Genomic DNA, 26,158 nt, shown 5'->3' with positions numbered 1-26,158 from the left:
AATGTAAGAAAATTAAGGCTGAAGCAAAATACTGAAAAGCTTGCAAGTAAAACATCAATGCCTGATGAGGGAAGGAGGAGGGAAAAAAGATACGGGAACATCTTTCCAGAGCAAACATGAGAGATAAATGGTATAGCAGAAAAAGCAAAAAGAGGGGGATAGTAATCAACAAAGACTTGGTTATTTGAATGTTTTGGGTGTATACACATATATTTTCTTTAAACATGATCAGGTTAATAAGGGACAGATGAGGGTCCCTTATTAAGACATGGGCAACAATTACTTTATAATCTCCCTTTATTGATAATATAAGGCACTGCATCACTGACTTTGATATATGGTTTTCCTCTTAATATCTATCATTAAGTTAATTTCTCTTAATGCTAGAAATTAGAAGATAAACTGAGACGATGGGGTGCCAGCAGTTGGATCTGGTATCAGAATTCAAGGCTGTATTTCACACATAGACCATTCTTACCCTACCCTGTACAACTACCCCGGAGAAGTTTTGCAAAGGAAAGCAAACAGAACGGAACGGCTGCCGAAGCCTTTTGTGTATGAGCTGCCAGTGCTGATAAGGAGGTGATTAAATGGAGCGGCTGCTGAATTTCCCCACGGCCGGAGCTCCCCCGGCGTTTCTCACGGAGACGCTGCCCCGACCCCGCCGCGGCTCTCGGCGCTCCGGCCACAGCGGCGGGGCCGGGGATGGAGGAAGGTCTGATGAACCCGGAGACATTTTACCTCAGAATTCAAGTTTCCCTGCGCCGATGGGCAACTTCTTGTGCCTTCCTCCGAGGGACCCTCACAGTTAGCTAAGGTTAAAGCTAAATAAAGAGATAGCAGCAGGAGCTCATGGCCGACACAGTATGGCCATTTCCACTGCAAAACCGACACCGATTTATACCTGAGCTTCCATTTGGACAAATTTACCTCCTGAGCTCTGTGGACAGCGGAGCGGTCCCTCAGGCATGAGGGGCATCATCCACCTGTGCGGCCGCGGGGGCAGCGGGAGGTGGCATGGAGAGGCCGGGGGTACACGCAGAGCCGGGGGGGCGGTACGGAGAGGCGGGGGCCGGGGCAGTGCGGGGGCCGGGGCAGCTCTGAGGCTCGGGGCAGCCCCGGGGCTGGGAGCAGCCCGGGCAGCGCCGCCGGCGGGGTGCGAGGGCGGGGTCCGGCGAGCGGCCCCTCAGGCCAGCAGGGCCCCCCCGTACCCATCATGCCCCGCGCCGGAGCGCGAGCGCCGCTTTCCCGCGAATTCAGTTCAAAGGCGGGGGGTGGGGGGGGCGCGCGCCGAGAGCGCGGACCAACCAAACGCTTCCAGAACCATCCGCGCGTCACGCGGGGGCGGGGCCGGCGCCGGCCAATGGGACGGCGCGGCGCCATCCCCGCAGCCAATGGGCGCGCGCGGGGGGCGGGCGCGCGGCGGCGGTCGGGCTCGGCGGCCGCGGCGCTGAGGGGAGCGGGGCGGAGGAGACTTGGCGGAGTTGGAGCGCGGCGCGTCCCCCCCCCGCCTCACGCACCCGCCCCGGCCGGCCCTGCCCGCCCCGCTCGCTCTCCGTCCCGCCGGGGCCCTCCCGGGGCCACCCCTATGGCTCCTCAGAAGCACGGTGGAGGAGCGGGGCCCAGCTCGGGCTCCGCTGGCGGCGCCGCCGGAGGAGGAGGTGGCGGCGGAGGAGGCGGCGGGTTCGGGGGCTCCGCCGCGGCGGCGGCTCCCGGTGGCAAATCCGGCGGTGCCGCGGGCGGCGGCGGCGGCGGAGGAGGCAGCGGGTACTCGGGCGGCTCCTCGGCCTCCTCGGCAGCGGCGGCGGCGGCAGCGGCGCTGCCCCCCGTGAAGAAGCCGAAGATGGAGCAGATCCAGGCCGACCACGACCTCTTTCTTCAGGCCTTTGAGAGTGAGCACCGGGTCGCCGGAGGAAGTGGGGGCCGAGCCGGCGGGACCGGCCCGAGCCGCCGCGGAAAGGGCGGGAGGAGGAGGGGAGGGCTGTGGGGAGCAGGGGCTTCCGGGGGTAAACACGGCCGGGGGATGGAGGGAGGGAGCGGGGCCGGGGGAGGCGGGGGCCGGCGGGTCCCGGGCGGAAGCGCGGGGAGCGGGGCCGGTGTGCGGGAGGGCGGCGAGAGGCGCCCGGGGCCCGCGGCGGAGGGCGAGGGTGTGTGTGTGTGTGTCTGTGTGCGTGTGCCCGCGCCCAGCGATGAACTTGGTTCTCACAGCGCTTCCCATCAGGCTTTCGGGGCGGCTGGCTCCCTTCCCTCCTCCCGCAGCCCCTGGAGGCTCTGGGCACTGAGGGGCGAGGGGGCCCTTTCCTCTCTGGCCTCCGCCGTTCGAGCCCCTTTCAGGGGCAGGACGCGATTAAGAGTTCCCTGTACTTGGTTTTTCTTTGTTTGGCAATAATTTTCACGTAGTCGAGGTTTCGCGTTGGAAATCGACCTTTGCGACCCAGGCATTCCCCTTGTGGGAGCACCACATGGGTGGAGAGTCCCCCCGAATTCGCTAGAAAGTTATTTGTGGAAATCTGGTTTAAAAGCACAGTGGACCAGGAAACTTAAATTGCACTAAAAGATTTCTGTGCAGCTGCCAGGATTTGAAGGGAATTTTTAAGGCCCTACTTGAAGACACGATCCTGTTTTGGGATTGGTGCTGTCAATGCTCACGCTTGCTGTACTCGGTGACAGTGTTGGAGTTTTTGGTGTAGTGTGGAATAAAGCATGGCCCAGCCCTTGTAAAGGCGCTCTGTATTCTGTGCTGCAAATGGGTCAAGTCACAGACTTGAGTTGTAAGAGCTTTTTCTCAGTGCCCGAGGTGGAAAAAATTCTTCTGGTCGTGCCTGAGTGTGTCAGACAAGGGAAGCGCGGAGCTGAGCAGGTGGGGATCAGGAGGAAGCTACAGTGTAGCTGTACATACAGATATACATAATATGTTAACCCCGTGTGCAAATATCATGGGAAAACTGCAGTAAGTAAACACTGGATCAAAGAAATCCTAACACGTGTAGTACTGAATTGCATTCTTCCTGACTGTTTTTGTCCCTTTTCAAGGTCATATGCTATGAAAAGATAAAAGCTTTATTTTAAGCTTTTGCTGAGTAATACAGACTTGTGAGACATATGTCTCTCTGCAGGTTGAAGAGAGTGTTTCAGAATTTTTCCACTTGGGAAAATTAATGTTGAAGCAGCAATGTGTTGCCTTTAAATTAAATTCCACCCTTGTGAACGTGACTTAATGTTTTCATACATTAAGAAAATATAATTATGTCATGGGCTTTTTGAGACTGAAAAACATGGGATGTCTTTTCAAAGTTGTGAATGCTCTGTATTTTCACTTTGTGGCAAAGTGCACATATCTTAATTACTTTCTTTTATCTTGATTTGAAAAAATACGGATGTTATTGTGATAATTTGCATTAAGCAGATTTTCGCTGGCTTTCTTCAGGCTTCTAAAAGGAAATACTGTGGTCATTTTAAGAGTTTCTTCTCCAACAGTAATAACATCTCTTTAATTATGTGTTCTATAGGGTCTTACATTCATAACTGTAGAAATAAGGCTGAATCATATCTTTAAAAAGGGATAAAGGATATTAAAAACTGTCCTTTTCTACTTCTAATTACAGAATTCCACACAATAAGGTTTCCAGCTATTTGAAATAAATGTTTTGCAGTCGTATGAAAAGAAAATTTTATGTTTCTTTAGAAATAAGCTTTGTTTTCTTTATGTGGGACATGGAGGCAGAGTTACCAGCCTTAGCATGGCCATCAGTACATCGTCTATTCTCTTTTTTCTCTGCACTTGATGTGTATTAAGTCATTTATAAGCTTTTTGCTGATGTTACTTTGTGACATTGGCTTTTATTTCAGTTCAGATAAGGGAGTATTTCAGTTTAGTTTGGAATTCTTGTTAGAAATAACCTGATCAGACAAAACCCTTCTTGTCCTGATTTAATTGGTTAAAAGTAATCTGAAGGTCCTTCTCTTGGCTGTAGGCAAGTGTTGATCCTTTGGATGTTGGTTCTCAGACCTGTGTGAGATGATGCTGTGCTTTAGTGTCCATTTTATGAACAGCTGAATTATGTTCTCTCCTTTTGCACTGAAAACAGTAGTTGCTCTACTAAAGCCAGCATTAATTTCCCACCTTAGAATGATCCATAATGGATCACAGTCAACTGCCAGTCCCTGTTCTTGTTTCAGGACGTGCTGCAAGTGACCTTGGTACTTGCCAGAAGTTTAAAGCAATCAGAATCCAAATTATCTGGCTGTGTAAATTTATTGTGCTCTTTTGGTATCGTAGCAGATGTGTTCATTGACTTCATGAGGAAAACTTACCTATATGACCATAGGTTGTGATACATTGAGGTGTTTTTCTGCCCCTTAATCATTCAAAGTCTGTAAGAAACCCATTTTGTGGAAAGCAGAGCAGAGTTGAGTTGTGACCCCTGATTTGTGGCACCTTAAACAAGAAATTGCTTTGTGTTGTAGGGTTGGTGAAGTAACCTTGAATGTGATAACTTGGAGTTATTTGGACATTGTGATGCTTCGCTTAATGGCTTTTGTGATAATTGTTTCAAAGTAATTGCCACACTAAGATACTTTTTGTCATTCTAAGGCTATTTCTGGAGGTGTAAGTTGCATTGGGTAACCTGTGTTCCTTTTTCTTAGAACCAACCCAGATATACAGATTTCTCCGTACCCGGAATCTAATAGCAGTGAGTAATTGGTTTTATCACTCCTTTACTTTGCACTTGTGGAAAACTTTAATTAAAGCATAACCATTTTCTATTTTTTTCCCCTGCAGCCAATATTTTTGCACAGAACTCTCACTTACATGTCTCACAGAAACTCCCGAACAAATATCAAAAGGTAAAATTGTTTTTGTAAAGTAATCCTAAAATGTTCACCAAGTAGCAGAAGTCCAAAAAGCAGTGGAGGGTAACATCCTGTTTTCTTTTTGAAGAACTTTAAAATGCATACTTCAGGGTACAGTTGATTTCTGAGACCTAAGAGGTTTTTTGCAATGTTAAGTGTATGTGTAGCTTTGTCCATGTGACTTCTGTGGATACTGGGAGTATTCAAATGTGGAGAGCTATCTGCAGAACCGTAACTAATTCTCCCGTGTTTGTTTTCTATTTTGGAGGAGAACTTCTTAAAAAAAAAACCCAAACAAAACTGTATTGCGTCCCAGCTCGTGTAATCAATGGTGCATAATCACAATCATATGAAACATTGTATTTTAAACTGTAACCTAACCAGTTCTTTTGCAAAAATCAAAACTCAAATACAAAACTATTGGCTTTGTTAATTTTGAAAGAATCCAGTAATTATTTCTGTAGTTATTTTAAAAGCTGGAAAATAAAGCAGGTCTGTTTATAGTATTTTAGAAGAACTCCAGCAAATACTTTGAAGAGGTTGCTTTGAGCTGGATGCACCTGAGAGATGAGGTTCAGTTCTGATATTGCAAAATAATCATTCCTGTCATGTGAGGTGCTGCAGCTGCCTGTCAGTGGGGCTGAAAACACAGAAACACTGCAGAGGGACAAGTGCAGTGTACATTATTTATTAGCAGAATCACAAGGCCCTTCCAGTTACTTCCCCTTCACTGAAAATCCTTTGTTGGAGTTTAGAATTCTTTTGTAACCTGAACATTTAGTCTAAAATATTTTAGCACCAAAGTTCTTATTGCTTAGAAACAGTTGCTGTGGGACTTAAATACAACAAATATGCAACAAATTGTGATAGTGCAGACAACTCTAATTTATACTTCATATTTATATCTAAGGGAGGTAATATTTGCATGATCTATTGATCAATAGAATTTACATATTTTTAATTAAAGGAACTGTTTATGGCATTATTGGATCTCTTGGATATTGTTTAATGTTCCTGCTATAAGTTTTAATGCCACAATATAACTTTTTCTTAAAACTGAATCCATGACATACAACTTCAGGCACTTAGGAGAGGAATGATCAGATTTGATTTTTTTTAAACTTGAAGTTGCAGCTTGCTTTTTCTTTAAAAAGTTATCAAAACAAATTTTTTGCTTATTTTAAAGTGAGTCAGAACAAAATGTTAAGAAATTATTTTCAGGCTGTTTTGTTTTTTGTGGTTTAATTTTGTTTGGTTTTTCTAACTAGAATTGTGCTACAGGAAGTTCTTGCTTATAACTTAGATTAATTATTGATTGAAATGTGTATGTTAGCTGAAAATGTTCTGTTGGATATCTGCTATACTTGCTGGGAAGCAAGAGACAGTTCTTTGCCTGTGCACTGTTATCCACTGTTCCAAATTCCAGTTGATTCAGCTGCACAGGTAATGCTCGATTTCTGTTTGAAACAGACTAATTTGTACCAGTTCCCTCAACACTTTATTTTAGAACTCTGAGTTTAGTTGAGAGGTGTTCTAACAACAGATTGTTTCTTTCAATAGTTCTGTCAATGCTGACTAATTGAAATCATGCTTGTAATTAATTTTAAGATTAAATAAAAAGTGTGAGTATGTTTTCTTTGTAAAAACACAGTAATGCAACAGGAGTGAGTGAGCATAGTTGAAAGTGAAAATGACAGAAAGTAACTGTGAGGTGTGTTCCCCCTGGGTTCCCTCTGCCCTTTCCATGCTCACTCAGTACTGTGGCCATTCTCTTTCAGCCCACTTAAAACCACAGAAGTTGTAATTTAAAGGTAGTTTTGACTTAGAGAATGGTGAAACAGTGTTAACTGGGCTTCCTGAGGGGATTAGCAGGATCCTTGTTTGCTGATCTGTGCTGGCAAATACTTACAGATATGCTCAGGACCTGAATCACTCTTCTTCATTCAACACAAGTAGTTAAGGTCTATGATCTCGTTGTTTTGGTGAAAAGGGGACTTTAAAGAAAAAAAGTATCTGAACTATAGAAGATCATCCTGAGGTTTATATTAAGAAAAATCCGTGTTTTGGTTTCAGAACAGTGGAAGTGTTAGTAGAGTTCTCTTTGCAAAGAAGTCTTTTCTGGAACTGCATCACCGTTTGCCTGCTTTTGTGAACTATACATATATATAAATTTATTCCCCTAGAGCTCCTAAATGTTGCCATTGTTGAATTCCTGATAATTTTGATTTCCATTTCAGTAAACAGTATCATAAGTAAACTATAAAGAACTAATCTCTGAATTTAATAGACCTTCCTTAAAGAATAGTAACTGTGACTCCGCATCTTTTACCTCCAGCTCTATGATAGTCTGAGAAAAATGCCAGACAAATTTATCACTTGGAGGTAGGGAACTAAAACTGCATTTTAACCAGGAAATGATCTATTGATATTGCTCCACATGTTTAATACTGAGAAAGTGTTTAGAACACCTAGAATGCTTAGAGCATAGGAAAATGGTCATAGGGACTTGTTAATGGGCATGTGTCAGCCTGGGCTAAAAAGGTGTTGAAGTTGCTGCTTGTTGGAGAGGTGATGGGCTTTGGTCAGCTAATAGACTGTGTCTCTGGGTATGTCTTCAGGTGTTAGTGTATTATTAGGCCAAATTATGATGTTGGAAAGAAGTTAGTAATTGTTAGTAAAATTGCTTCACATACAGTATTTGGATAAAGGAATAATTATATTATTTATTGGCAAAATAATGGCATGCTATGATGTGACTTTAATACTTTGCTAATTATTACTTTTCTTGTCTGGAGTAAGAGTGGGTGGAGAAAGGAATGCACAAGATGCACATACTTGTTACACAAGTGAATGCTGTCTTGAAAATCCTGAGCGTGAGGGATGGTTATTATAAAAACTTGATTTTGTCTGTTTTGCATGGGAGCATGGGAACATAAATAGTAATTTATTTTAAAGGAATTTCTGCTCTTACAAGTTAACTTCAAAGGCAAAAATTTTTTACTAGTTGCTATTTTTAGTTTCTTGGAAAGATTTCTTTTTTTTTAGGAAGGCTCTCTTGTTTTGACTAACCTGAGTCTGGATTTAGGCTGTGCCACTGTTCTTTTTGGATCAATAATGGTCACATACTAAATACAAGTTGGGTCAGATGTTAGTGTATTTTATGAAATATTGTTAACTTTCCCCCATTCTGGGATCATGTTTGTCTCTTAGCTGGTTTTTGGCTCGTATTCTGCTCATGACATACCTTTGGTCTAAATCTGTTTTAAGCAATTCCTCAGGCTGGAAAAAGCCCTCTCAACTTGCTGTTCTGCAGAACAGTGGCTGATTTTGATGAGCTGCAGCAAAGTGCACCCAGAGACATTTTTACCTTAGACTATGAAACTTTTAATAAATTGCTCTGTTCTTAACATCTCTTGTTAAAGTTGAGCACTGCAGTGTTCATTTTAACAATCCCACGTTTTAGTGTAGGTGAGTCGGTTCTTCAGTCTCATATGTGTGACTCTTGGGCTGAGTAGAGCTTTGAATCAGTGATTGTTTACTACACAAATCATAATTGTTTTTCTCCTTGTTATGAGTGCAGCCCTGTAGTTTTTGTTGCCCAGTGTTGCTGTTTGGTCCCCATGTGATGTGTAACTCAATCATTCTCCAGCATTACGTGCTGACTGCAGACAGAGTGACATCAGTGTTTCTTCAGTCAGGGTATTTCTGGTAGACAAATGCTTCCCGCTTCCCCAGAGCATGGTGTTGTTCCCTGTGCAAGAAATCCAGTGTTTGGCAATGGTTTATGTTCTTCTTACTCCATTTTTCTAAGGTATAAATGTACAGGAAAGTGACAACTCCTGTGTTGTCACTGTAGTCAAGTGCAATTCTGTGGGCATCTAGATCCAAATGTTAACTTGCCTTTAATGAAAAATGGAGAGACTGTTCTGTAACATGCTGAATAACTTCTGCTCATCAGTGAGCTTTATTTAGCAATGAACATGAAATTGTATGTATGGTAGAACAGGCTGAACATATGAGCAGGAGCAGACTGATGTCAGAATTACAGAGAGGAAAGATTTGAAGTGATTATTCTCTTTGACATTGTTGTCATTGGTTGTCATTGTGCCCTGTTTCCTCTGAGTGGGTTCCAAAGGTTGCTTCCAAATTCATTGCTCTTTGCATTGTGTCCATTTAATAGAGATGTATGGAGAAATAAGGCTTTGGGGTTTTAATTAGGCTTTTAACTCTTTTGTCCTGTAAGGTTTTGAGTGATTTTCATTATTATGCTCAAGATTGAAATAGAAATGACTGAGGGGCTGACATGTCAATTCCTGGTATGTGTAAGTGTCAGTAAAACAGGAAGATTGTCTTTGACAAAGTTGAAATGTGGTTAAACATGTTCTTTGTAAGGATTTCAATATGTTGCTGTTAAATGAAACTTCTTAGAGCAGTAGGATTACTGTTGCAAGCTCTGGGTTTAATTCCTTGTATTTTTGATACTACTTGAGAAGCAGCTGTGTCCCTTATAGCGCAGGCATGATACTAGGTCTACAAAAGTATATATGTGTCTAAAGGGTGTTTTCTGAAGAGAAGGCTAAAATGGTGTGTGTGTGTATATATATATATATATATATATAGACAGTTTACATGGAAAATCAAGTGAAAGCTCAGTTTGAATTTTCTTCTATAAGCTGTGGGTATAGTGGCTGTGTAAAACTATTCTTTTTGCTTTTTCCTCACAGGAAAACATTTAAAGTAGATGACATGTTATCAAAAGTAGAGAAAATGAAGGGAGAACAAGAATCTCACAGGTACTGTCCTGCTGTGTATTTATGTGTGTGGGTACAAATGAGTACATGCACGGGCTGTGAATAGAAGTCCTTTTGACTGATAAAGTGCAAGTGATAAAGAGTCATTACTCGAAGCAAGGTAGTTGCTGCTGGAAATGTTGCTTCCAGAATCTTAAAATGTGTGTCTGTATGCTGGTCATTTAACTTGGAGAAAAGCAGTACTGGGATAAACTTTCAGTATTTGTTGTGGCATCTCTTAAAATGTGTATAGAAACCTCAAATAGGTATTTGCCTTAACTTTGTTTTTTTAAGAGAGTCAGTTATGTCAATAAGTAATCTCTGTGTGTTGGAATTAAAAGTAAAAAGGAGGTGGATTTGGGAAAATACAAAGTGTTATTGCTTGTAGTTTATGTTGTTGTACACTTCCTATTTTTAACCTGTTCTTTTCCCACAGTGTTTGCAAATTACTGGACTACTTCAGAGGCAGCTGTGCTATATACAGACTATGTAGTCTGAAACAAACTTAGAAATGTTGTGTTCTAAGAGGTTTTATGGATTTACTATATATTGTTTTTCTTAATTGTATTTTTCTCTATATATTGTGTTTAGTTGCTTTGTTGAAACAACATAGAGTATTGATTTGTGTGTGTTGGTTTTTGTGCTTTCAAAACTGTAAAAAATGTTTTTTAATGTGGAAAAGTAACATGGATGAATGACGCAAGTTGGTGTTGATAGAGTCCTTTGAATGCTTGTGCTGTTGGGCACTTTTGCTGGTCATCTCAGAGCTCTTGGGAATGTTTGTGTTTAAAAATAAGTGTGGAGTGTCAGATTGTATCTGCCTGAGAAGTGAAGGTGCACAAAGTTTTGTCTGGTGGGGCAGTGGGACAGATTATGTTTTTTTCAATGTGTCCTTCAGAAATACGAAGTGATTTTGGGACTGTTTTTAATCTAGATTTATGAATACCTATTTCAACAGAAATATGCCCTGAATTTTACAATTTGAAATAAGATGTGTCTATGGTCAGCAGAACAGTCTAGGCTGTGGAACAAACCAGGTGCAGTTGTTATTTTGATTGCACGTGCTATGAGTGATTTGGACCCGATTAAACTGATAGCCTTATTTCTAAAGGTTCAGGTTCCCCCTTGCAAAATTCTCATTACTGTGCGTAAAATACTTGTTGGTTTGGTTTTCTTTTAATTTACACCAAGACTGTGGTTCAGGGTGAAATTCTAGAAAATTTCCACCAAAGCTGAGCTCTGTTGCTGATGACTTTCCAACAGATGTGTTTGCCTGCCTGTGAAGGCAGGATCTCCTGTCTTCAGGCAATGTTCTTCTGCTGTAGTGTTTATTTTATTTTTATTTAATGTATCAAGTCATGGAGTACACAGAATAAGTCTGTAAAGAGAAAACTGGTGTTCAGTTCTGCATCAAGTGCAATTGCTGTATCCAGGCAGTTTCCAAGTTAAGAGGATGGACTGAATCATTAGAGTTCTGTACTGAGCATCAGTGAAGTGGTTGCTGTGAGAAGAAAACACTTATTTGTTCTAACATTTCCTTTTTTATCCCCTCCTGTTTAGCTTGTCTGCTCATTTGCAACTTACATTTACTGGGTTCTTCCATAAAAATGGTATGTTTGCCAATTATTCATTCCACTGTTAATTTGTATAACACCTCTGAAATTAGTGGAGATCTGTGAGGGGAATATTTGAATGTTTTTACTCTCTGCTGTTTGGATGCAGGTTTTAATTGACTTGTTCAGCCTGTCTCATTAGTTCTAATTCAGTAGTGCTTTAGAAGTGCTGTGGTGTAATTGTGATGTTAAGAAGATAAGCCTTCAGGGTTTTAGTCAAAACAGTGATTTTGAGAAATCCTTCAAGCCATCACCCATTCAAACGGAAATGGACCTTGAGGAAAGTGATTCTTTCCAAAAGAATGTGATTTTTCTGGGAGTGTGTCTTTGGTGTTTGAAGTAGCTTTAAAAAACACCACAGCCCTCAAATAGTTGGAAGATTCAGTGGCTTCTACTTTAAAGTAGAATTGTAAGAAAAAAAATTGTCAAGTTGAGTCTAGAAATGAAGGAAAGCCATGCCAATGATTATGAAAGCCACGAAAATCATATTTTAGTGACTTGAGGTCATTCCATGGTGTCCTTCAAGCACATAAGGATTTGCCTCTCAATATCAGAATATTGGATTTCCTTGACCAGAATGAAGAGTTCTGTTGCTCTGAGAGTAAAAACTGTTTTTCCATTAAAATAAGATGAAATTCCTAGATTTTTGGTTGCCATTGCTGATCACACCACTGGCAGCAGCTGCCTTGAAGATTCCAGGCTCTAGGAAATTTATTGTGCAGTCTCTGAAACAAAGTCTTATTTTCTAAGACTTTTTTTCCAAGTTTGAGAGTCCTTTAACAGCTATTGTGCATTTATTTAGCCTTACATGATATATAAGGGGGGGTGGTGTAATTTTCTTGTTTTCCTACCTGATAGCCTCTAGATTTTAAGCCCAAATTTTAGGTTTGCAAGCTGTAAAGAAAAAAAAAAAAACTGGGAAAAATAATTCAGCTCCTCTGTAATTAGCATATTGTAACTGTCCTTAAATCTACCCATAACATTTTTCTCTGTTATAAAAAGGTAACAAGCTTGCTGTTTTAAATTTTAGAGATCAGTTATGCCATTAAATCAGCCAATATGAAAATAATTAGGATATATTCTCAAGTGGAAATTTGTAGTAAGTTTGGGGAGAGTTGAAACTAAGAATGTGGTTAGAGGTCTTTGTACCTGGGATGTGCCTGTGGTTAAAAACTAATTACAGATGGATTTATATCATTGAATAGATCTTCACTTTTTCAGAGCTTAAAATACTTTTCTGTTTAGATAAGCCATCACAAAACTCAGAGAATGAACAAAATTCTGTAACTCTGGAAGTACTGCTGGTGAAAGTTTGCCACAAGAAACGAAAGGTAAAAATGATCTGACAAATTATTAATATAATTAATAAACATTAAAGCAAAATGTTTAGCTGCTTCTAGAATATCTGAGCAACACTGCCTATTGTGATGCTTCTGTTGAAATTAGCCTTTAAATTTAAGAACTTATGTATTCAACTTGTTTTCTATTGGATTTTGCACTGCTTTATGAGGAATGAGTTTCAAAAACCATTCAGGTCTGTTGATTGAATTCAGCCTGTACATCACATCCACTCGTGTATTTCAGCCACTTCTGGTTTTACCTCAGTTTTTGTGTGTCACATCATTAAAGTTTTCATTCTCTTGTGATGTCCAGAGGCTTAAGGAAACCAGGCAATCACAAAATCATAAAGTAGCCTGTGCCTTTCAGAGTTTAGGAGTGAAAAGGAACAAACTGTAATTGTTTCAAATTCCTCAGTCATCTGCCAACACCTCTCTTTCCTTGCTTTTTCTGTACCTGTGTTTTTTACTTTATTTCAATTATTGCAGATTTTAGCTGCCATGAATCATAAGCAATTTTATATTTATTTTTAAAGCGTCTTTGAACTTGCTTGCCGTTTTAGCTGTACTTATTTCACATCAGTTGGCAAATTATTTCCCCAACTACAGGAATATGGGAGGGTCAGTAATGCTTTAGGTTTAACTAGAAAGGGAAAGATTTGCAGTCAGAGCTGTGTGTTCTGTGTTCTTTCCTAATGCTAGGCTGATTTGGTTTTTAAGAATTAATACTGTTTCTATCCAATTCTGTTAATTATTGTAGTATGAATAAATGTAGTGAGATCAGGAGGTGCTAATGGTTATTCCAAATGTTTTCCTGCAAATTTCATATTTAGGCCATCTTGTCTTGTTTTCCCAACTCTACACAATGTTCAATGATCTCTTTGAGAGGTAATTGAATATAATAAATCCTAGGTAAGTGGTTCTTTATCTCACAGATAGCACAAAATGCACTTTGAAATATTGCAAGGAGAAGATAGAAAGCCTTTGAAAAAATATATATATAACCAAAGCATTTAATTTCTTCAGGTAAACAGAATTAAATTAGTATTAATGACTGTTCTACAATCTTTTTAAGTGCCTCATGTTAATGTTATTTTATTCACATAGAGAAAGATGTCTGCTGCCAGAAAGGGATATAGAATGCCAGTTTTATTTGCACTTAAAAATATCCGGGTTTGCATTTAAAATCTGGGATTGTTCCAGGTTTTTTTTATTTATATCTGTTACAAGACTTATTATGAGGCTTATTTTCAAAAGTTGGCAGACCAAATGCAGTTTAGAAATGGCATCAATTTAAATACTTAATGTCTTTACTTTGAAATCTAAAAACCTGAACCTTTTCTTTGTTGTTTTGCTGCAGGATGTCAGTTGTCCAATAAGACAGGTTCCTACAGGTAAAAAGCAGGTGCCTTTAAACCCAGACCTCAGCCAAATAAAACCAGGCAACTTCCCATCACTTGCAGTTTCCAGTAATGAGTTTGAACCAAGCAACAGCCATATGGTGAAGTCTTACTCATTGTTATTCAGAGTCACTCGCCCAGGAAGGAGAGAATTTAATGGACTGATCAACGGTGAAACGAATGAAAACATTGGTAAGTTCAGCCTTGAAATCTGCTTTTTAAATCTGAGGGTTTATTTGTGGGCACGTGTGGAGGTGACTGGATGAGCAGTGTGGGTCACACTAACAAGGGCCAGTAGTAACTGAGTGATTGAGCTTTTATTTGTTTGCAGTCTCTTCTGAGATGGGGCTGAAAGTCAGCTGCTAGCTGGAAATTGTGCTTCTGGTTTTGTGTAAATTTAACACCACTTGTTACTGACGTGGTGCTGAAGGTGGGAGGCAGCACTGCTGGAATTGAACAGTGCAAGAGGGCCCTGTGGTCACTGAGACTGTCCTCATTCCTCCACCAACACTGGTCACTCCTGACTCACTGAGGGTGCTGTCAGTGTTTCTTAGCAAAACTAAATGACGAGCCAATAGAAAAATACCTCAGTAATAAATTTTTAAAAGTTATTTTCTTAATCTTGTTGAGAAGTGTTACAACACAAATGTTGCAGCTTGGAGAGTACATGTAGAATGAAAAACTTTATTTCTCACTATTTTATAGCCACAAGAAGAGGAAGATCAGATCCCAAATTCTTGTGCTGACAGAATAATACAATGAAATTATAAATATACGAGAGCACACCTAAAATATGATTACTGTTAAGCTAAGTGGTCTTTTATTGCATTGTCCTTCTCTATTGTATGGCACAATCAATAGCCAGTTATATTTGTGAGTGCATAGAGACTGTTGGATCTTTTGAGTCTGTGCTTATGTAATGATTGAATACCATATTTCTTATGTGCAGATGTCAATGAGGAGCTTCCAGCTAGAAGAAAAAGAAATTCTTCAAATCGTGAAGATGGGGAAAAGACATTTGTAGCACAAATGACTGTATTTGATAAAAACAGGTAATATTGTAAAAACAAATGTAGCTTCTATTAATCATTCTATTAATAATTTTTAATCATCATAATATTAGAAATTTGATAATAAGCTTAGTATCTTCCTTGTTACAGTGTATATTGTCTTTGGCTGCATTTTAGTTGTTATTTACAATAAGAAGTTATGCTTATGTTTTTTTAAAAAAAACCCTACAGGTTTCATAACACATTTTATACTGAGACCTATTCAGTGACTACTGTAAATAATTCCCATCTGTGAACTTGAATATTGTCCTGGCAGTTTGCATCTGTTTGTCTTTTCCTTGCCAGTTTTTGACCTAAATTCTCTGGTTCTGTTCAAGATCAGTGACAGCATAATTAAACAGTTAAACAAAGAAAACATCTCTGAAATACCCTTGCTGCTGACACTTTGTTGAGTGCCATAATTTTTCCCATGCCCAGAGTGTTGCTGGTGTAGTCACAGGTCTCATTCTGCTGACAGCTACAGAAGACATCAGTTCCCATTACTAGAGGACAGTCAAACAAGTAGTTAAAATTATAACAGGCCTACTCTGTCATGTAGTTTAATTATTTATTATCATGATACTACTTAATGTATTTCAAGGAAGGTGGAGTGTGGTGAGCTCACGTGTCAATAGCTTAGAGCACTCTAGATCCAGTTAAAAAGATAAGGACCAGACCATTTCCTGGGTAGACATTTTGGTTGTTTGTGCTGCAAAGGATCATAGTGCCAACAGGCAAAATACAGTACATGAAAATAAGGGTTCTTTCCATGGAAAATGCAGGTCTCAGGCAGAGGTAGGTATTTACAAAAATGGAGCTTGAAGAAAAACTCCAACTAATTCTGACAAAATGGTTGTTTATCCAAATAGGGTTTTAGAAGTATATTTTGAGAAGAATTTTGGAGAAATGTCCTTTTCTAATCTGTATCTTGGAAGTCTTGACAGTATTTTGTTCTTTTCTATTACTTAATTCCACTGGATAACTTCAATATGCTTAGCAACATATGAACCATTAGATGGTTTTGTAGTGATGATAAGCAAGGACATTCTCAGACATGCTGTTGTATAAATGAGACTGATTTGCAGCAGAACCAAGTCATGCATAAAATGTATATATTTTTGGTTTAGTCTTTAACATTTTTCTTTGTTATGGATGATGTTTGCCTAAGATTTAGACCTAGTCAAAAAATTTACCTGAAAATATGTCTTTAGATTCATGGAAATTTAATTCCTGTGAAATAGTGTATTTTAATAGACAAACAATAGAAGAGCCTTTTTACACATAATCCATATTTTGTCTTGACAGACGCTTGCAACTTCTGGATGGGGAATATGAAGTGGCCATGCAGGAAATGGAAGAGTGTCCCATTAGCAAGAAAAGAGCAACATGGGAAACGATTCTGGATGGGAAGGTATGGATTGTTTTAGTGGCCAAGAAGCCAGGAAATAATTCCTTTGGGAATGTATGGACATATATTTTAATTTAGCTCTCAATTTAGATAGCTTTGGCTACACTGAATCATTAATACAAGCAGATGTCAACTACTGTAAGTATGGCAGCTGAGACTTCTGAATTCCTGACCTAGAAAATCAGGCAGTTTGAATGCTATTCTAACAAGTTAGATGTATCTAAAAGGAGCAAACATCAGAATATTTAATGGGAAGAAAGAGGAACCCAGACAGGTGTGATCTTATGTACATAAGAGAAAGCTGATAAAATGTAGTGGTGAAAAGAAGAGGGTGTATGAGTGTAGGAGGAAGGGTTGAGCAGAGAGAAGTTGTTAACTGAGGTGAATCAACACTCAGTGATGCAGTGATTGTGTGTACTTACACAGTCATGCTCACATGTCCTGGGAGAGTGTGAGTTGTAAGTGATTGCAGAGAAGAACATGAAGATTCCAGATGGTTGCAAAGTATTTGTGTCTCAACATGATCATATAATTATGAAAAAAGCAGAGATGATCCAAATTATATAGTAAAAGTACAGTTATAAGCTCAACTATCCTGATCAGCCTCTACCTGCAATAAATAAATTACATAAATTACATAGTTTATGTTCTGTGAATATATTCTCCTGATTGTTTTTATGAAGACACTTAATTCTGCTGTGTTTTTTTACTTCCCCCCCCTCTGCAGAGGTTGCCTCCATTTGAAACATTTTCTCAGGGACCTACACTTCAGTTTACTCTTCGTTGGACAGGAGACACAAATGATAAGTCTACAGCTCCTATAGCTAAACCTCTTGCAACACGAAATTCTGAGAGCCTCCCTCAAGAAAACAAGCCCAATTCTGTTAAACCTACTCAGACTATAGGTAAGCAAACTTTGGTTTTGCTACTGAATAATCATCTGCTCAACCCCTTGTGTGCTTAGGGCTCACTGGTGCAGCTGCTTCAGGTTGTTCTCAGCAGGAAAAAGCAAAACTAAGTGGGCTTTGTTGTATCCCATATTTTGTCATTTTGTTAAGGTTAAAAGCTATACATAAGGACAATATTGAAGTGATTGTATACAATGCTCATAAAGCCTGCTGTGAAATACATTGGGGAAAATCCATCACTAGGATTTCTGAGATTGTCTGGTTTGCCCTACTCCAATCAGTGTTCTGTAAGTTTCTGGGTTTATAGGTGCCCTACTTTCAGGTGGAATAGAATTAATTTTCTTCTCAGCGGCTGCTTTAGTGCTGTGTTTTGGATTTAGGATGAGAATAATGTTGATAACACTGATGCTTTAGTTGTTGCTAAGCAGTGTTTAGACTAAGTCAAGGACTTTGCAGCTTCTCACACCACCCCACTATCAAAGAGGCCAGATGACACAAGGGGCTGGAAGGAGACACAGCTGGGACAGACTGGCCAGAGGGATATTCCAAGGATGGCTTCATGCTCAGTATAGAAACTAGAAGGAAAATTGGCTTAGATGCCATCTTTATTTTGTCTCACACCCAGTTGTTTGTGACTTTGTATTACAACCTTGTGTTGGCAAGTGAAGCTCAAGGACATCTGGAAAACTTGTACAGAGAACAGCAGGTTGCTCCTGTTGTTTCAACACCTACGAATACACCTAGACTGTGGATTTCTCTTTACTTCCTTGTACTAGGCTTCCTTGTATTTTAGAGTTTCTTGGAGACCTGTATTGTAATTTGTTAGGCAGGTTTTATGCTCAGACTTGCAAAAGAAATGAGAGTTGAGTTGACCAACTCCAGAAGGTGTGTGGTAGTTTACTGTAACAAATGTAGAGGCAGTAGGAACATGGCAAGACTGCATTGCCAGTGTAACCAGGAACCCATTTTTTTCTTCCATCAGAAAAGCTAAATGTTCCAGTAAATTGATAAAATAACAGCCAGAGCAACCTTCCAAAATAGTACAGCCAACTCTTATGCACAAATGTATTGTAGTGTAATGTGCAGCATTGTAGGGTATTTGTTATGGTTGTGCTGTTTGCAGTGTCTGAATACCATGAGAGTGAAAACTGTACAAAACTTCTGTCAGATATTCTGATCAAGATCCAGTTCATCTTTCCCAATGGGACATAAATTTGGTGTTGTCATTTTACTTTGGCATATTTCCCAAGGCAGACCAGTGAAATAAAGACATCAAAGACTTTCTAAATATGGCAGCTTTAACTTTGTTGTAATTACAAAGTTCTGAAAGTAACTGAGCCATGGAATTGGGATTTCTCTGATGTGGTGCAGGCTAAAGTGTCAGGCTTCCTCTCTTTCATACAGACAGAAAATAAAATTTCCTTTCTTCTCCAAAATATTAAATATAAAATAAGTGCATCTTCTAAAAGTTAGGTCAGTAGAGCTGAGCCTTGTTTTCCCTTCTTTATCACCATTCAGAAGCAAGTAAGGTCATTGCTTGGTTTCTCTTGAGGGCAGATTTATAAACCTGCTTAGTTCTGTGGGGTTTCTCAGTAACTGTGTGAAATCAAATACTGTTATAGATTAAAGTGTATGGAAGAGACTCAGAAGCAACTAAGCAGTGCCATTACACATGCAAACAGTGTTCAAGGGTTAAAGTTTCAGTTAAATATTTTGTGTGTTTACTTATATTTCTGCTGCCTGTTAAGAGACTTGTGGAACTTCTGAAATTGAATTTAAGTGATGTGTTTGAATGCAGCAATATGAAAGCAGGGATGGCTTTTATGTCCCAGCTTTTAGCCATACATAAAGAATTCTCTGCTGAAATGGAGTAAGAAAAATGTTGCTTTTTACCTGAGCATTTTTAAGTTCTCTGAATGATTCTTCAGCTCGTGGGATAATCTTGTGTTGGAAGTGGGTTTGCCTGTAGGTTTGTGAAGGAAACTGAGCATCCAGACTTCCTTGTTGCTGGTAGGAGCTACTTATGTCCAAGGACATTCAAGTATCCTGTTTCCTTCAGCAACAGTGCCCTTCTCAGGACTTCCATAGTTGGGTAAGAAACAATGTTTGTCTGTTCCTGTGCACCAAAGAAACGTGTGTCTATATGTGGGTTTTTTTCAGCTGTGAAAGAATCTTTGCCTACAGACCTTCAGACAAGAAAAGAGAGAGATGTTTTAAATGAACCTCGACAGAAGTTGCGAATATTTTACCAGGTATTAGAAATAATCATTAAAGGGAAAAACTAGAATTGAAATATTGTGTGGGATTAAAATGTTTGCTTGGGAGCTGGGTGGAAATTTCCATTTGCCCTTTTTGTGGATGCCTTAAAGAGTCTCAGATTCACAGACTGAAAGCCATTCCACAGACTCCTCTTTATGGAGGTATTCTAGAAAACTAATCTTCTTGGGGACACATCTGATGTTCTGAAAGATCAAGGGCATTCCTTGTTAGACTTCTGGAGGGGGACAGGTGGGTCTCCAATGGGAAACAAAATTCTTGACATACCATTGTTTCAGTACACTGAGCTCATATAGTGTTCCCAAAATCTAACTACTGCTGTGGAGGTCTCCTGTAACAACATCCAGCTTGGTTTTGGGGGTTGGAAGTTAATTAATGAAACCCATTTGGTGCTAATTTTGCTCTGCCTGTTCTTTGTTTGCACCAGTTCCTTTACAACAATAACACGAGGCAGCAGACCGAGGCCCGCGATGACTTGCACTGCCCCTGGTGCACACTGAACTGTCGGAAACTCTACAGTTTACTCAAACATCTTAAACTCTGCCACAGCAGATTTATCTTTAATTATGTTGTAAGTAACATTTGGTAGTTCGGCACTATAAAACTCTGTACAGTCTGTCACAGATGCTACAAAGGCAGGGATTCTGTTTCCAGCTTAGGAAGTTGTAGGGCTGTACCTACAGGTTAGAAGCTGCTTTCTGTGAATGTTTGTGTGTTACGTGGAGGGGAAATACTGTCTTTGTTTCAATATATATATATTAAATAATGCTGACCACTGGAGGCATTCTAAATGTAGCTATTCTAAATGTATTCTAAATGTAGCTACTGTTTTTGCATCAATGTGTTCTTTGATGTGGAAAGCAATGTAATTGTATTTGGTTGGAAGTCTCTTGAAGCTCTAGGAAATCTAGAAATGTTCTTACTAGCAGTCTTTTGCTGATACTTTACTTAATTTTATAATTAGTTTTGAGTGGTTTTATACAAAACAGTAAAATGGTACAGCGCAAGGAAGCTTTAGTGTAATTTGCTTCTAGAGGTTAAAAATTATTTGGGTGTTGTGAAAGGAAACTTACTGCCGTATCAGGTTATTGAGAATTGATATTTAAGGTATTCAGAATTTAAAGGTCACTTGTTTAAACCTCTTGATGCATTGTCATTACTGTCTGCTGAGTATTTGATCTGTGCTGCAGTATCATCCAAAAGGTGCTCGGATAGATGTGTCCATCAATGAGTGCTACGATGGCTCCTACGCCGGCAACCCGCAGGACATCCATCGCCAGCCCGGCTTCGCCTTCAGCCGCAACGGGCCCGTCAAGAGGACTCCCATCACTCACATCCTGGTGTGCAGGTAGGAGCTGGCAAACAAGCTCTGTGTGGGTCACAGAATCAACTAAGCTGGAAAAGACCTTGGAGATCAAGTCCAACCTATGACCTAACACCACCTTAGCAACTAATCCTTGGCACTGAGTGCCATATCCAGTCTTTTTTAAACACCTCCAGGTCTGGTGACTCCACCACTTTCCTGGGCAGCCCATTCCAATGCCCAACAACTCTTTCTGTAAAGAATCTTTTGGCCTATAAACCAGATTTCTGATACCTGGGGATTTGTGAATCTGCAGGTGGACATACACAGTGCTAGATTTCACTGTTAAGACTAAATAAAATGTAACTGAAGGAGGATAACATCACCCATAATTTTTCTACATCTTTCCAATTGAGATATCCATTCATAACAATGTAGCTCTCTTTAACTGCCTTACCCTAAAACTTTTCTTCCCCAAAAGGTGACGTTGGAGGGTTGGATCCAGAGCTCTTGTGTAATCAGTGGCAGTTGTCAATATTTGCCTCTGTGATGTGCTGGTGACAGCAGTGAGCTCTCCCTTGCAGGCCCAAGCGCACGAAAGCGAGCATGTCGGAGTTCCTGGAGTCGGAGGACGGCGAGGTGGAGCAGCAGCGCACGTACAGCAGCGGCCACAACCGCCTCTACTTCCACAGCGACACCTGCCTGCCCCTGCGCCCCCAGGAGATGGAGGTGGACAGTGAGGACGAGAAGGACCCGGAATGGCTGAGGGAGAAAACCATTACTGTAATTATTCCCTTTGTACAAAGTTGTTTTAAGCAGATTGGGGTTTTTAAAAGATGATCTGCAGTTCTTTTAGGGAACAGTTGTGAAAATCCTGCATTTTGGGAGCAGAAAATTTTGCTGAACTGCTGTTGATGGAAATTCCTGGAATCAAAGTTTGTTTTTTCAAGTATGCATTCAGTTTGCAGTGTTAGTTCAGTCCCCTTGTGTTTGAACAAGTTTTCATTGTTTGTGGCTACTTTTCTCCTTCAAAGAGGAGATGCTGGAACCAGGAGCACACAGTTTGGGCTGTATGTAATAAGAATATTGTTTATCATCAAAAGTCTCTACATCAAATGACATTTTTCTAACTTATTTGACTGCAGAGCCTGAATTGTCTACATATATTTTTGTGTGTAAGTTGAATTTTGGGTATGCTCTCACTACTTGGCAGCAGATACACAGTTCTGATGGATGTGTTTGTTTCTTTTCCTATCCTTCCTCCCAATCTCCAGCAAATTGAAGAATTTTCTGATGTGAACGAAGGAGAGAAAGAAGTGATGAAATTATGGAATCTTCATGTTATGAAGCACGGGTATGTTACTGTGCTTAGTTTTGATACAAATAAATTATAGTATAGATTTGGTTGATCATTTTGCATTGTAATTCACTAAATACTTAAAATTCAATTGGCTCAGCTGTTTAGGAAAGGGTCATTAAAGGATAATTTGTAATAAGTTTTTGAGAGTTTAGGCTTTTAAAGAAGTTGTGCCTAGTAGCATTTGGGCTTTGAAAAGAAAAAATACTGGACTGTGTAATAGCTGCTCTCTGCAGTTATATTGATAAATCATGTTGTACAGTATCTTTGTTTTTGAAAGCGTTCTGCTTGCATAATGATGGCTTTCTTATTTGACAGGTTTATTGCTGACAATCAAATGAATCATGCCTGTATGCTATTTGTTGAAAATTATGGACAAAAAATCATTAAGAAGAACTTGTGTCGAAACTTTATGCTCCACCTGGTCAGCATGCATGACTTTAACCTCATCAGCATCATGTCCATAGACAAAGCTGTGGCCAGGCTCCGAGAGATGCAGCAGAAGTTGGAGAAAGGAGAATCGGCGTCCCCGACGGACGAGGAATCTTCCGAGGAACAAAGTGGGACAGCAAATGGATACAGTGAAAATACCATGAGAGAGAGGATTTCAGAGGTGGAAAGCATCTCAGGTGTCACGAAACAGAGCAAGAAGCAGAAGCTCTGAAGTCAAAAGTCAATTGTCATTCAACGGACAAGCATTGAAGTGACGTTCTAGGGTGCATGAGCTCTATAAAGAATTACACACAGAAATACAGAGATTCCAAACAGGCACTGCTGGATGGAAATAAATGATTTCAACAAGGATATTGTTTAAACAGGGTTTTTATTCAGTTACTTATGCAAGTACTACATGTATATTGGTTTTGGTGATGTAATGACAATATTCTAAGAGTTTGAGCATGAAGAGCAATATAAAAATCTTTTTGTAATTTTAGTAATTAGTGTCTTAAGAACTTTATGGAATTTACATAATTTAAGTATATGTAAAACCGTTTTTTATATTAAGATTTTTGCATCTGTATCTGGCTGTTTTTCCTACCATGAATTTGTGAAACATTAGGGAAAGGGGATTGGGATACAGTTTCTGCTTTTCTTATTTAGAAATTCTCCAGTTAGCTTTTTGTGAAAATAACGTCTGACTATTTACAGTTTAACCTTGATCCTTGTATTTGAAATCATTTATCAATTGATCATAAATTACCAATCAATTTTTTTTACACTAAAAATTATCAGAGTTGGCAAACTTAGCACTTCCTTTGTCTCGTGCCTGTTTGGAAAGATCTTGGCTTTTCACGTTCCAGACACAGTGAAGTACCACCTTGGCTTTTTGAGGTTTAACCAGCAGTTTGGGTTTCGTGGATAATTCTGATGTATTGATCGCCCAGTGTACCATTTTAAACTTGAACATTTAGCTCCTTTATATTTTTATTACACATCTACACAGCTACAGAGAGGGTTTGGGTGCAGCCCCCTGTGCCTGGGGTCACCCACCCTGGGTGCCATGCTAAGGCTGGAGCCTCGTGTCCGTCTGCAGGCGCTGCGCCGCCAACTGCCCGCAAAGTTCTCGCCTCAGCACAGACTGCAAGGCCAGGCCCTGGGCTTATCTTTGGCTTTCGAGATGCCACTCTTGAGGGAAAAATGCACTGTAAAATTGGACCAGAAAATGTGTTGCACTTCTTATGTAAGTATTCTGTGATGTATTGTATTCAATACAGATACTAAGATGCTGACTAAACTATATTTGAGCAGTTTTGCACTGCTGTTAACACATTTTATGCATACGTTTACAGATTTTTTCCAATGGAAAGTGGTTTCACTACTGGTACAGTATCAGCACCGAAGGGTTTTATTCCAGCAAGCACTGTGGTTGAGTGACATCACCTCAATTTTTTATTATCCTTAAAATATTTCATTTTTCATATTCTTTATTTATAAAGGAACAATGCTGCTGTAAATACAGGTATTTTTTGTTTTTTATTTCATTCCATCACCATGAAATGCAGTTCCCTATTTGTTGAAGGGGTATATAAGCTTTCTAATGGTGTCTTCAGAAATTTATAAAATGTAAATACTGATTTTGATGGTCCTTAAGATGTGTTTAACTGTGAGACTATTTAACTAATGGTGTGGATGTGATTTGTCATCCAGTATTAAGTTCTTAGTCACTGATTTTGTGTACAAAATAGGAAAGAGGGAAACTGCAGCTTTTCATTACAAACTCCTTGAATTGCCAGCTCTCTTGAGTTTTAGCAAACTCTAATTATGCCTCTGGATAGTACATCATGCATTTCTCTCTGGCTTTAATTTGCTAAAGCTGTGCACATATGTAAAAAATAGATTATTTTAGGGGAGATGTAGTTCTAGAATTATTGCTTATGTCATTTCTTAAGCAGTTATGCTCTTAATGCTTAAAAGAAGGCTAGCATTGTTTGCACAAAAAGTTGGTGATCCCCCCAAAAATAGTAATGAAATTACTTCTGTCAAGTAAACTTTGTATGTCATGTCAATTTATAATAAAAGCTGAAAAAATCCCCTTGTTTTCTATTTATAAAGATGCATTTTCTATTTGTACCTTTGGAGATGCCATGTAAGCTGGTTAAAAAGAATTTGAACGGTACAGTAGATGTAAAAACAAAAGATACCCAACCCCCCCAAAAAACCCTCAAAACAAGTTCAGCTGTTTAAATGAACCATTGTTTTTCATTAAATGTTTTATTTGAAATCAGCTTTTGTACAAGAAGTTCAGTAATACAAAATCTGCCATGATGGGTGTCCAGTCATTCCATGTGCAGACACCTCAAGCAGCACCTCTGTGAACTCCCTTCTGCATGGCTCAAAATTTGGATGTGCTCTGCTTTGTCAAATTGTTACAGTTCTATTTAAGGTATCTCCATAAATCTCCAGGGCTTTAGCCGGATTATAATAATTTTCATTCTCCTTTCTTGGGTAGGACTTGAATACCTGAGAAGGGTTTTAAGTTGTGCTTTACTGTACAGAACTGTAATTTTTAGAGTGCAAATGAAACATTATCTGTGTTGTCAGTTACAGAATGAAGATTTGTGTTGTTTTTACATGTAAGTGGTTAATTTTTCAGAAATTTTACAGAGTATTTGGCTTAAATGGAGTAAAGTTTAAATAAGTATCAGTTTAAATCCCATTTCTCTGGGACTGCAGAGGATGGATGCTCCAGGTACTGTGGGACAAGTCAGGAACTGACTGTGGAATGGCACACACTGGAAACCTTGTTCCATGTTAGGATTCAGATCCTGAGATGCAGGTTGTGCCAGCTGGGCTCTACAAACTGGACCTCAGGCTGCAGTTGGGCAGTGTGTTCTTGTCTTTAATCTTGTCTGGGTTCTCCTGATCTGGCCTTCAATGTGCTCCTGGCAGGTTTTAATGATGTTTGGTACTTGGTGATCACAACAGGTTTGTGAACCCCAACCTGGAACCTAGTATGATTTGAATTTTGAATTCAGTGCATTAAACACTATATTCAAAAGTGGTAGATGAATTGTTAACCTTCAGTTACATTGCTTGGAGTGTGTTTTGAATGTAGACCTTGAATTTTAGGGGTGGGGTAAAAATTCACTGCCTGGGATGAAGCAGTTGCCCATGATTTGAAGTGTTCTGATTATTTATCTGATCAACAAAACAAAACTCCCAATCCTTACAATCCGCCAGACCAGAAATTTAGTTTTACCTCTGGGAATACAGGAGGCATTCTGTCAGGGCAATTTTGACAGTGTTGTTCCAAGCAAAACCGGCCGTAAAGCGCGACCGTCGTAAAAGGTGCTGTAAAGCACGACTGTCGTTAAAGGTGTAAAGCGCGATTGTCGTAAAGACTATCGTAAAGACTGCGGTA

At 39.8% G+C, this 26,158-nt stretch overlaps 1 protein-coding gene across 2 annotated transcripts; it reads left to right on the top strand.

The window, feature by feature from the left end:
- The first annotated feature begins 1,577 nt into the window (after nucleotides 1–1,577).
- SUZ12 (SUZ12 polycomb repressive complex 2 subunit) lies at nucleotides 1,578–25,453 on the top strand. Of its 2 annotated transcripts, XR_009419758.1 has the most exons (17): nucleotides 1,578–1,892; nucleotides 4,648–4,694; nucleotides 4,784–4,848; nucleotides 9,579–9,647; nucleotides 11,205–11,254; nucleotides 12,503–12,588; nucleotides 13,955–14,186; nucleotides 14,944–15,046; nucleotides 16,349–16,454; nucleotides 17,179–17,356; nucleotides 19,520–19,611; nucleotides 20,064–20,207; nucleotides 20,827–20,984; nucleotides 21,524–21,722; nucleotides 22,214–22,293; nucleotides 22,615–23,977; nucleotides 24,087–25,453. XR_009419758.1 is itself a non-coding variant. In XM_059485997.1 (16 exons), the coding sequence occupies exons 1-16, from the start codon at nucleotides 1,589–1,591 to the stop codon at nucleotides 22,958–22,960; spliced, it is 2,259 nt and encodes a 752-aa protein (XP_059341980.1). In that variant the 5' UTR covers nucleotides 1,578–1,588; the 3' UTR covers nucleotides 22,961–25,453. The 2 variants fall into 2 exon arrangements, 1 of the variants encoding a protein (XP_059341980.1); XM_059485997.1 differs by having other exon boundaries at nucleotides 22,615–25,453.
- The last annotated feature ends 705 nt before the right edge of the window (nucleotides 25,454–26,158 follow it).

The sequence above is a fragment of the Ammospiza nelsoni genome, chromosome 19, assembly GCF_027579445.1.
Source record: "Ammospiza nelsoni isolate bAmmNel1 chromosome 19, bAmmNel1.pri, whole genome shotgun sequence".
Taxonomy (NCBI): Eukaryota; Metazoa; Chordata; class Aves; order Passeriformes; family Passerellidae; genus Ammospiza; species Ammospiza nelsoni.
The sequence above is the reverse complement of the archived record's forward strand: the minus strand, read 5'-3'. Positions and strand labels throughout refer to the sequence as shown.

Excerpts from the sequence above, each read along its gene's own strand:
- SUZ12 (XM_059485997.1), top strand. The coding sequence starts at position 1,589 with ATGGCTCCTCAGAAGCACGGTGGAGGAGCGGGGCCCAGCTCGGGCTCC. Across the intron at positions 15,047-16,348 it reads ACTGTATTTGATAAAAACAG|ACGCTTGCAACTTCTGGATG; the intron begins GTAATATTGTAA and ends TTGTCTTGACAG. Across the intron at positions 19,612-20,063 it reads AGTTGCGAATATTTTACCAG|TTCCTTTACAACAATAACAC; the intron begins GTATTAGAAATA and ends TGTTTGCACCAG.